General features: G+C 45.5%; 1 protein-coding gene across 1 annotated transcript; it reads left to right on the forward strand.

The window, feature by feature from the left end:
- The first annotated feature begins 11 nt into the window (after positions 1-11).
- Positions 12-10,255, forward strand: CCDC43 (coiled-coil domain containing 43). Its single transcript, XM_083583573.1, has 5 exons — positions 12-245; positions 4,122-4,209; positions 6,311-6,446; positions 8,155-8,213; positions 9,428-10,255. Exons 1-5 carry the CDS (start codon positions 81-83, stop codon positions 9,613-9,615), a joined length of 636 nt encoding a protein of 211 aa, XP_083439699.1. The 5' UTR covers positions 12-80; the 3' UTR covers positions 9,616-10,255.
- Positions 10,256-11,640: the final 1,385 nt, after the last annotated feature.

Below are 11,640 nucleotides of genomic sequence, written 5' to 3' on the forward strand. Positions count from 1 at the left end.
CCATGCGCAGCTTCCGCCGCCGCCGCGCAGGCGCGCTCCCTCCTCCTCCTCCTCCTCCCCAGGGTTGGTGGCGAGCCAAGATGGCGGCGCCCTGCGCGTTCGAGCCGTGGCTGGAGGGGCGCCTGGCTGCCTTGGGTCTCGATGGGGACGTGTACGGCGGGTACATACAGGGCGTGCTGCGCGAGGCCGAGTGCGACGCCGAGCGGCTGGAAGGGCTGGCGGGGGCGCTGGCGGCGGGGGAGCAGGTGAGCGCGACACCCACCGCACCGCATTGCAGCGCCAGGGGGGAGAGGGGGCCGAGGCGACCCGGGCAGTCGCGGGTGCCGCCTCTCCGTTTTGGAGCTTATTTCGCCCCTGCCTGTCTGGAAGCCAGGTTCTGCCGTGAGTAACTTCTGAGGGAGGGAGCTGATCTGGGTAGCGAGGACTGGGTTCGATTCCTCCCCACAGGGCCGGCCCTGCCATGGGGGCAGCTGCCTCGGGCGGCCAGTTGTGAGGGGTGGTGGAAAGGTGCCTAGAAAAGTGCACCAGTCCAGCCCCCAGATCTTGCTTTCTGTCTTCACGTGGCTGACATGCCAGGGGAGCAACTGTTTTGGGTGACATGCGCCTCCCACCCCACCAGGGTGCTGGACCCGATCTGTGTCGGTGGCACGTCTTGCCCCAGGCGCCGAAAGGTCTCTGTATATAAAATAATAATACAGTGGTACCTCGGGTTACATACGCTTCAGGTTACAGACTCTGCTAACCCAGAAATAGTGCTTCAGGTTAAGAACTTTGCTTCAGGATAAGAACAGAAATCGTGCTCCGGTGGCAGCGGGAGGCCCCATTAGCTAAAGTGGTGCTTCAGGTTAAGAACAGTTTCAGGTTAAGAACGGACCTTCAGAACGAATTAAGGACCTAACCCGAGGTACCACTGTAATATTACAGTCATACCTCGGGTTACAGACGCTTCACGTTGCGCGTTTTCGGGTTTGTGCACCACACCGAACCCAGATGTACCGGAACAGGTTCCTTCTGGGTTTCGGCACTCGCGCATGTGCAGAACCACAAAATCACGCATGTGCAGAAGCGCCAAATCGCAACCCGCCCGTGCACACATGCAGCACTGCAGGTTGTGAACGCTGCCTCCCGCAAGGATCACGTTCGCAACCCGTGAGTCCGCTATAATAATAATAAATTTATTTATACCCCGCTCATCTGACCGGGCCTCTCCAGCCACTCTGGGCGGCTCCCAACAAAATATTAAAAACACGATAAAACATCAAGCATTAAAAGCATAAGTCAGCTTGAACCAGACAGAACTAGTTGAGCTGTGGGGTTTTTTTGGGGGGGTGGGGGATCTCAGTCAATATTATAATAATTTATACCCTGCCCATCTGGCTGGGTTTCCCCAGTCACTCTGGGCGGGTCCCAACAGAATATTAAAAACACGATAAAACATCAAACATTAAAAAACTTCCCTAAACAGGGCTGCCTTAGGATGTCTTCTAAAAGTGAGATAGTTGTTTATCTCCTTGACATCTGATGGGAGGGCGTTCCACCAGGTGCCACTACTAAGAAGGCCCTCTGCCTGGTTCCCTGTAGCTTCACTTCTCACAGTGACGGAACCACCAGAAGGCCCTCAGAGCTGGACCTCAGTGTCTGGGCTGAACGATGGAGGTGGAGAGGATGCTTCAGGTATACAGGACCGAGGCCGTTTAGGGCTTTAAAGGTCAGCACCAACACTTAATTGTGCTCGGAAACAGGGGCGCATCAGAAGATGGCTGACAATAACGTCTCTCCGACCCACATGAGGTAATTTGGAGGCTGTGATGGGAGTAAATAGCCTCCCTACCCCCCCCCCCCCGGATTGTGGGGTGGGACTGCCCTTGCCTGCTGTGCCCTATACCACCCCCGAATTTGTGGGGATGGGGGCACAATGCCCTCCTGTGGGATTTCGGCGCTCCTGGACGCCGTCTCTGATCCGCACCACTAGCTGCAAGAACTTCAAAAGAAACAATTTGGATGAAGCGAATGCACATATTTCAAGGAAGAAGGGGGAGTAAAGACTGCTAACAGAAGAGATCTCTGATAAAACAAGAAGAGTCGAAGGAGCAAGTATAAATCACGAGAAGATATGCCAAGACTCGGTATGGCAAAGGGACTGATGGGGGAGGGGGGAAAAACCTTCCTTTCTTTTATGTGATTAAACAAGAACCCCCCCCCCAGTCAGAAATGTCGTTTTAAGGACTTAAGCTGTGGATTTAAGGCTGTGTGGAGATAAACTTTCGAACCAAAGCATGTTTTGAGAAGAGCGTGGAATGTATAAGGGCTTTGGAACGACGCAGTTAAAAGTGCCGTCGCCATATTGGGAAGTTCTGTCGGAGGACATAAGTCTGGGAGGAGAAATAGAGAAATAGAGCTGTTTTTATATTGTGGGTGAAACTCCTCAGAGGGACTTAAGAATGACAGTTCTGTAATTAAAGATGGAAAAAGTGATGTTATCTATGAAGGCAATGATATATGGAAACCATCTCGATTTGAGGATTGGAAGAACGGAAAAATTCACACAGGATTATTATTGGTGTTTATCGGCTTAAGGAGACTATCAGAAGAGATCATAAAGAAAAAAGAGAAAATATATGAACAAGAGGTGATGTGGAAACAGCAAGATAAGACTGGATAGAATTATGAACTTTGTTTGGAATGATTTGGACATTAACGCAGTAGCAAGAAGATGGTCAGAATCCCCCTTCGGATCTTGAAATATGGGTCCCCTCAACAAAATTTAAAATTTGGCTTTGTAATTTGGAATTTATGTGATGTGATTTGATTTGATTTGATTGGCCGGTTAATAAAAATTATTTAAAAAAATAATAATAATTGTGCTCGGAAACATACAGGACAGGTGTAAAATGGTCTTGGTGGCCACTCCCAGTTAGCAATCTAGCTGCCACATTCTGGATTAATTGTAATTTCCGGGTCACCTTCAAAGGTAGCCCCATGCAATGAGTCTTGTGTGGCGTACTGGCTAAAAAGGCTCATAGAATCATTTACAGTTTGAAGGGGTCCCGAGGGTCATCTAGTCCAACCCCCCCTGCAATGCAGAAATTTCAACACACTGTTCCTGGCCATGATCTAGCTTCTTGTCATGAACTTGGTTGGTATCCTTTTTAAGCCTTCTTCAATCAGCTCCCCCTCCACCCGTATCTGCAGTGTAGGGACAATGCTGATCTACTTTGCAGGGTTGTCATAAGGATTCCAATGAGATAATAGCACTCCCCAGGTGTTCTGTTTATTCATGGGACCGTGGTGGTGAGTCCTGCCCTCTCTCTTGTTGTGTTTCCTCGGCCCCCTGTGGGTTGAAGGGTGAGCTTCTGAAACATGGAGGACCTGTACTCATCGAGGCTCTTTGCGTAATTGGGAGGTTCCCCACTTCATGCATCTCATAGGACCAAGTTGGTAGACTGTGAATGCCAGCCATTTTCTTTTCTCAGGTAATTCTCTCCATGAGTTGTAACTCCCATCATGCTTCAGAGAGAGAGAGCAAAGATCTCATATTTTGTATTGCCACAATAGTCATCAGTCTGTGGACCTGAAGAATGTTTCGCTCTGTGAATTAGTATCTTTACCTGCACTCGGGCATAGCATACCATACAAATATAAACATGTTACAGACATGTGATGTACAAAGTAAAAAAAGAGAGAGAAAAGTAGCTTTCAAGCAGGCTTCCTCAACCTTGGCCCTCCAGATGTTTTGAGACTACAATTCCCATCATCCCCGACCACTAGGGATCATGGGAGTTGTAGGCCAAAAACATCTGGAGGGCCGAGGTTGAGGAAGCCTGCTTTAAAGTGTATCAATCTCTCTTATTTATTTATTAAATTTGTATACCACCCTATACCCGCAGGTCTTTTTACATAATAAAAAAACGCAAAATACATAATAAAAATGAAAACAACTAAGCTAAACTTTTTGCTACACCTTGGTTAAATTCTGGGAGGGCTATGAGGGCTTTAAACAAAAATTGGCCAGGGGGCAGGTCCAGGTTGGGCATTCCAAGTCTCCCAAGTTGTCCCTTACTGTGTCTTTGTGACGGACAAGCCTTTTTTTCCCACTGACAGGCATCTTTTCTTTTAATCAGGATGAAGATGTACTACAAGAAGTTTGCAGAGAAATCATTGAAAGGTGGTCAAAGGCCCAAAATGATGGAAGTAATGAAAAGAAAGAAGGTATTTCACATTCCTTTTGGCATCACTGGAGTGGTTGCTGGATGCTTTCTGCATGGCTTTCAACTTACTGGACCAAAGTCTTTTCTCCTATTTTCTGCCCTTACCCTATTTGTTATTTCCTATTCACCTCCCCCTTGATCTGTCAGGCATCTGTTCCCTGGAACAATGACAGAAGCTTTTTAGAAAAATTGTTTTCACTCTGCAGGTGAGGCTCTCTTGCACACACTGTCTTGTCAGGAGGTCTTGTTCCGCACAATGTAGGAATTGGGCCTTTAGTGTTGTGGCATCTGCCCTTTGGAATTCCCTCCCCTTGAATATTAGACAAGCACCGTCTCTGTTGGCTTTTTGGCACCTACTGAAGCCCTTCCTCTATCCAACAAGCCTTTTAAATTGAGATCTTTCTCAGCCTGCACCTTTATTGGAATTGTTTATAATAATTTTTAAAAATGCTTTATTGTTTGTCTGCCTCGGCTCCTTTGCAAGGAAGGACAGGATAAATAAAACAAATAAGTAAAATAAAATAAATCTGAAGAACAATTACAGATTAAAGGAAAAATTACCCCCTATTCTATATTGCATGCATTTCATTCATATATATATATATATATATATATATATATATATATATATATATATATGGCAGCACCCATATACCACTCCATAACACAGTTATCTGGGCAGCTTGCAGTAAAAACTGTATATATAAAATAAAATATTAAAGCATAAATTCAAAACTATAGCAGTACAACAAGAGTACACGAGACCTACAAGATTATAAATAGATTTAATAAGGATTTTTCAGTCTTCTGTGAATAAATGGCAGAAAGGTTTATTAGTTATCAAGAGGTTAATAGGGTTATCTGTTTGATAAAAGTTTGATATTTTTCCATAGGTCTGGCTATAACAGAACATTGGTTTTTGCCTTCGAAAATACAAAAGATGTATGGTACAGAAAGCAGATGTTGGTACTGCAAAGCAGCAACAGGAGACTTGAGCCACTTGTGGTGGGAAAACATTTAACGTTACTGGAGAATTATTACACAGATAATAGGAGCAATGCTAGCAATGCAAAATACAGTCCTGTGATATGTTTGCTTAATTATGTAAAATACTGTAACGTGCTGCCTGATCATAGGCTCCTCTTTTAATCTACAAGCTAAGGAAATACAAAGATGGTATTGATTTCATGTGTGTAAAATGACAAATTTAAACACTAATCTTTGTTACGTTACGAATGTTTGTATGTACAGCACTTGCGTATAAATACATATGGATGTAATGATGTTTACATATTTTTAAAAATGTGCCCAGTGTTCTTAAAATGACTTGGGTCTGACCTTCATCTTTCATGATTTCTGTGTTCAGCTCAAACATGTGTCATCAGAGCTTGAATATCTTCTGGAAGTGATGCAAAATTTAAAAAATGCATTTCGGGCAAGCAATTTGGGATGAGATGGGCGAGAAGTTATTTTAGGGGCCTGCTTAAAATACCGAACTGTTTTGATGTTGATTCCAAACGTTACTCGCCTTGTGCTCAAAATAGCACATGAAAACTGGCCACAAGCTGTTCCTCTCCAGTATCTTGGCTGTGCTGTAACTACAGAACATAAGGCCCCAAGGGTGAGATTCAAATAGGACTCAGCTCGCCTATGTGCGTTTCCAAGCACAATTCAAAGTGTTGGTGTTGACCTTTAAAGCCCTAAATGGCCTCGGCCCAGTATACCCGAGGAAGCGTCTCCATCCCCATTTTTCAGCCCGGACACTGAGATCCAGCGCCGAGGGCTGCGAGAAGTGAGGTTACAGGGAACCAGGCAGAGGGCCTTCTTGGTAGTGACACCCGCCCTGTGGAATGCCCTCCCATCAGATGTCAAGGAAATAAACAACTATCCGACTTTTAGAAGACATCTGAAGGCAGCCCTGTTTAGGGAAGCTTTTAATGCTTGATGTTTTATCGTGTTTTTAATATTCTGTTGGGAGCCGCCCACAGTGGCTGGGGAAACCCAGCCAGATGGGCAGGGTATAAATGATGTTGTTGTTGTTGTTGAAGGGTGATCATGGACTTCTCTTTCTTTACCCTTGCTTTGTCCCCTTTCCTTCCCAGATGAGATCCAAGCTATAGCTAACATAATTGAAAAACAGGCACAAATCGTGGTGAAGCCCAAAGAGGTCGCCAAGGAAGAGACACTACAGAAGGCTGCCCTCCTGGCACAGTATGCTGAGGTGACAGATGATGAGGAATATCCTTTGTGCTGCAAATTCCCAAAGCATGTTGAATCTACTCTCTGGCTGGCTGATCCAGTAACTCAGGGGTTGGAGTCCATGGGTTCCTTTCCCCCTCTATTATTATTATTATTATTTGTTAGTTAGTTAGTTAGTTAGTTAGTAAGTAAGTAAGTAAGTAAGTAAGTATACAGTGGTACCTCGGGTTACATATGCTTCAGGTTACATACACTTCAGGTTACAGACTCGGCTAACCCAGAAGTAGTACCTTGGGTTAAGAACTTTGCTTCAGGATGAGAACAGAAATCGTGCTCTGGCGGCGCGGCAGCAGCGGGAGGCCCCATTAGCTAAAGTAGTGCTTCAGGTTAAGAACAGTTTCAGGTTAAGAACGGACCTCTGGAACGAATTAAGTACTTAACCTGAGGTACCACTGTACTTCCCTATGCCCGCGGGTCTCAGGGAGGTCACAACATAAAATCACAATGTAAAAACACAGAATATATGTATATATATACATATATATATGCACAACCCAATAAACCTCCTCCTCCCATTTTTTTAAAAGACCATTGGATGTCGGTCCGCCAAAGGTCTGTATGAAGAGGAATGTTTTTGCCTGGTGCCTAAAGGTATATAATGAAGGTGCCAGCCGAACCCCCTAGGGAGAGCATTCCAAAGACGGAGTCACTGCAGAAAAGGCCCATTCTTTTGTTGCCAACCTCTGGAGCTCATGGAGGAGGTGCACGAAGAAGGGCCTCAAAAGATGATCCTGGGGTCCGCATTCCTATGGAGAGAGGCCCTTGAGGTCTTTATAGCCTGCTCTGCCCCATGAACTTAGTTTACAGTATACAGTAAATTACAGTATACAGTGGAACCTTGGTTCTCAAAGGGCTTAGTTGACGAACAAATCGGCTCCCAAATGCCAAAAACCTGGAAGTAAGTGTTCTGGTTTTCGAACTTTTTTTGGGAGCTGAACATCAGATGTGGCTGTCGGCTATTGTTTCTGGGTTGCCTGTGCCAATCGGAAGCCGCACCTTGGTTTTCGAACATTTTGGGAGTCGAACGGACTTCCGAAATGGATTAAGTTCGAGAACCAAGATTCCACTGCACATGCATATTTATAGTAAAGTTTTCTGCCTTGGACTGTAAGAACATTCACTGTGGATCAGTGTGTGTATTATGGGTTAATGAGGGGTAATTAGAGATCTGAAACTCTCCCTTAAAACAGATTTCAACAACGGCAGTCCATCAGATGGAAAATAGGTTTTTATTTCATTGCAGTATGCACCATTACATTGGCAGCCTGTGATTGTCACATATCCAACTGGTGCGGACTGGTCAGGCAAACTAACAGAAAAAATTGCTTTGAGATGAGTGCAAGTACAGATGGCTTTCAAAACGGACTAGATACATTCATGAATGGCCGGTTTATTGTTGCCTATGAGCTGCGATGGCTAGGAATCTGATTGTCAGCTTCTGAGAAGAAGCAGAGGTTGGAGATCTCCATCTTGCCATACTCATGATAGAATGGATAATCTACAAGCAAATATCTTCAGAATATTCTGGCAATGGGGAATCAGATTGCAGTATCTGGAACGGCTTCAGAGTCCTTTTTTTTTTTGAGGTTGTGGTCATGCTGTCTCATCACCAGAACATCCCTCCCACCACAGCATTCCATATCACCCAAATCCTAATTAGTGACCAAATGCCCTTAACTTGGCGCACTGAAGCAGATGGCGAAGATGATCCTGGGGCAGCAGCAGTGACCGTCAGTTCCGAAAAATGTATCCTTACAAATAGGGTATTTTGAGGCTATAATATTATTAGTAATGTGAGATGGGGAATGTTGACTTATTTGAGAACAAAAGTGGGGTAGTAATTAGCAGGGAATACTGTGTCTGAGGGGGTAGCAATTGTATATAGTATGGAATCTCTGGAAGGAAATCTTGAGAAGGCAAGGATGAGACAATCTTACTGGGTGGTGATTGGGTTGCAAGCTGTAGATCGTGAGTTATGGAGTCGTTTTATATCTGCTGTTATAGGAAAAAAATTGCCAGTAGTTGGATGCTGGTCCAGCTTGGTTTCATGTGTTTCTTGTAAGCTAAATTGGCTGGGTTACTGTAGCTCATACGACAAATATTACAGGTAATTTATATAGCATTTCCTAATATCCAAGCTGCTATATAGTTTTCATTGTATTACATCTCAATACAAGTGAGGTTGGTTGAGATAAAGTCAATGGAAATCAAGGGTATAAATGAGGAAAATGTGGGAATTGAATGCAGGGATCCCAGACTCTAAATCATGGGTTAGCAAACTAAGATTGGATTCGGCCCAATTGCCTTCTGGATCCGGCCCATGGACGGTCCAGGAATCGCCACGTGGGGATTCTGATCGTTTGGGCTGTTCCATTCCCCACCACCACCACGGTGGTGCCTCCTCCCTCCCTCCTCCTGGCTTCTCCTCACCCTGCCTAGAAGAGGAAGGGGCTGGGCTTTGTTGAGCCGCAGTTGGCTGAGCACCATTTTAAGGAGCCCCTCTCTGGAGCCAGCCCTTTTGCGCCGCTCATTGTCCCACCACCACCGCCGCTCGCAAGGCACAGGAGCTGCAGTTGGCTGAGTGCCATTTAAAGGAGAGCAGCCCCTCTCTGGAGCAGCCGTTTCACGCTGCTCATCGTTCCCTCTGTGCCACCAGCCCCTGCCACTCGCAAGGCACAGGTATTCAGCCACCGGGGCTCGTCCAGTGCTGTGGAGAAGGGAGGGGAGAGTCGTGGGAGGAGATCCCCCCCCAATATAGTCCAGCCCCCCACAAGGTCTTAGGGACAGTGGACTGGCTTCTTGCGGAAAAATTTGCTGACCCCCTGCTCTAAATCTTTCCAAGAACCAGCTTTGGTCAGTTGTCTTGATGTGCCAGTCGCAGGAGGAATGATGCTGTTGCATTCAACTCGGAATTCACTCTGTGTCGAGTTCCTTGTTCTCCTCAACTCCCTCCTTGTCAGCTCTGTTCAGAAACACAAACCTGGAAGCCGTTATGAATGCCCGGAAGCTGGAAAGAGAGCATCTGCGGGATGAGTCCCATCGGAAGAAGGAGCAAGACAAACTCCAGCGGGAGAAGGACAAGTTGGCTAAGCAAGAACGTAAGGAGAAAGAGAAGAAGAGAACACAGAAAGGAGAGAGGAAGCGGTAGCATGGAACTACAGCTGGACTCTTCTCTTTTCTTCCCTCCCCTCTGTCTGTTATATGGCACAGCATGCACACAGACCCAGGGTGCTCAGAGGAAGGAATCCTTTCAAACACTTTGGTGTGTGTTGGCTTTCAAAGCTGCAAATCTGTCCTAGGCAAGGACTGTGGGGAGGGGTGAAGGGAGTCCTCTGAAGCACTGAAAGAAAACTACACACACACACACATTTTTGTTGTCCAATTTGTTGGGCTCAGTGGTCGTGGCCAACATCTGTAACCAAAGAACTGTGTGGTGGCTGTCTTCCCCCTCCCCATGTCACTTTCTATTTTTATTAACTACATTTGGGGAAACTGTATGGTTGAGGGAAATATTTGGAAACCCCTTTATATATTCACTCTAGCCAAAGGTTGCTTTTGGTTGGTGGAACTGTGAATGAAACTGAGTTTCCTACGTATGTACGCTAGGGAGAGGCAACACCCTTTATGAAGTTGAATTAAGAGCCTAGTACAGCACCCATAATCTTCTGCAGCCAAGTGTCACCTAATTTTTGTTTGTTTTTCTTCTCATTTGGGGCTGGGCTAGTAAATCTCTGTAAACTTCAACAAGGTTGTATTATTGCCATCTAAGTAAAGTTCTGTGAATTTTATTAGCGCGTGACATGTTGAATCCTTAGCTCTTTGTCATATACTGCAGTAAAGCTGAGCTGGAATGGAGGGACATAGGGACCAAAGCTGTTTGTAACAGGTTGCTCACAGCCCAGAGTCTGCAAGAAAGGATAGTTTGCCAGGGTTAAAATTCCCAGTGAAAGGGAGAGCTGTGTGGATCCATTATGGTGTTTCGTTGTGCCAGAAGCAGTTTAGTCATGCTAGCCACATGACCCGGAAAGCTGTATAGACAAACGCCGGCTCGCTCGGCCTGAAAGCAAGATGAGCGCTGCACCCCATAGTCACCTTTGACTTGGCTTAACCATCCAGGGGTCCTTTACCTTTACCTTACTCTTGGAAGATAGTGAAGCTAAGGGTCAGAGTGTCCAGATTAGGGCTGGGCAGTATTTGGTTTTCAACATTGCGATATATCACAATGTCTGAAATAAGGATGGAGCTACGTAGAGGCATTGGCTGGCTTCACTGTTTCTCCCACATGGTGATTTTTGCATAGTGCACAAACACCATGATTCGCAATACAGTGGTACCTCGGGTTACATACACTTCAGGTTACAGACTCCGCTAACCCAACGGCGGCGCGGCAGCAGCAGGACGCCCCATTAGCTAAAGTGGTGCTTCAGGCTAAGAACAGTTTCAGGTTAAGAACAGACCTCCGGAACGAAGTATTTAACCCGAGGTACCATTGTATATTGCCAGTTCAAAAACAAACCGTTATCATGATAAAGACTTCAAAATGGTTTTGGACAATATATCAAGATATTGCCCAGTCCTAGTCCAGATGCCGGTACCCAAAGGACAATGGCAGAACAAGCAGGAGAATGAGTCCGGGTGAAGGGTATATGACTAAGTTTAAAGTGGAGGATCTTAGTGGTGCTGCTTCCCTTTCCGTCGTAAAGAGGAAGAATCTACCTCATTCAGACTTAAGTTCTTAAGTTTTTATCAGGCCAGTCTTTTTTTCTTTGAGAACTCTGTGGAAGAATTCTGAAGCTGCTGGAAAAAACAGGGACCTGGCATTTTCAGTGAAGGAAAAGGAGGAACTTCTGCCATCAGACTTGAGAAAACAGGTTCCTGAGCTAAACCCTGGCACAATGTAGCCCTGGGTGGGAACGAAAAAGAGAGAGCTTGGCTGGGACCAGGGAAATGGAGCAAATTGCCTAGTAGTAAAAGAACCTCCTAATCTTGGTTTGCCAAGGTCACATTCTGTCTTATAATTAATTAATTAAATCTATATACTGCCCAAAGATCACAGGACGGTTCACAACATGAAAATACAAAATGAGAAAATACATAATAAAACCAAGAACAAAATACCCTCCCCCCCCATTTAAAAGAACATATTGTTTTATTAGCCAAAGGCCTGAGAGAA

This window comes from Podarcis filfolensis (assembly GCF_964270895.1).
Source record: "Podarcis filfolensis genome assembly, chromosome: 13".
Taxonomy (NCBI): domain Eukaryota; kingdom Metazoa; phylum Chordata; class Lepidosauria; order Squamata; family Lacertidae; genus Podarcis; species Podarcis filfolensis.

Excerpts from the sequence above, each read along its gene's own strand:
- CCDC43 (XM_083583573.1), top strand. The coding sequence starts at position 81 with ATGGCGGCGCCCTGCGCGTTCGAGCCGTGGCTGGAGGGGCGCCTGGCT. Across the intron at positions 246-4,121 it reads CGCTGGCGGCGGGGGAGCAG|GATGAAGATGTACTACAAGA; the intron begins GTGAGCGCGACA and ends TCTTTTAATCAG. Across the intron at positions 6,447-8,154 it reads GAGGTGACAGATGATGAGGA|TGAAGCAGATGGCGAAGATG; the intron begins ATATCCTTTGTG and ends AACTTGGCGCAC.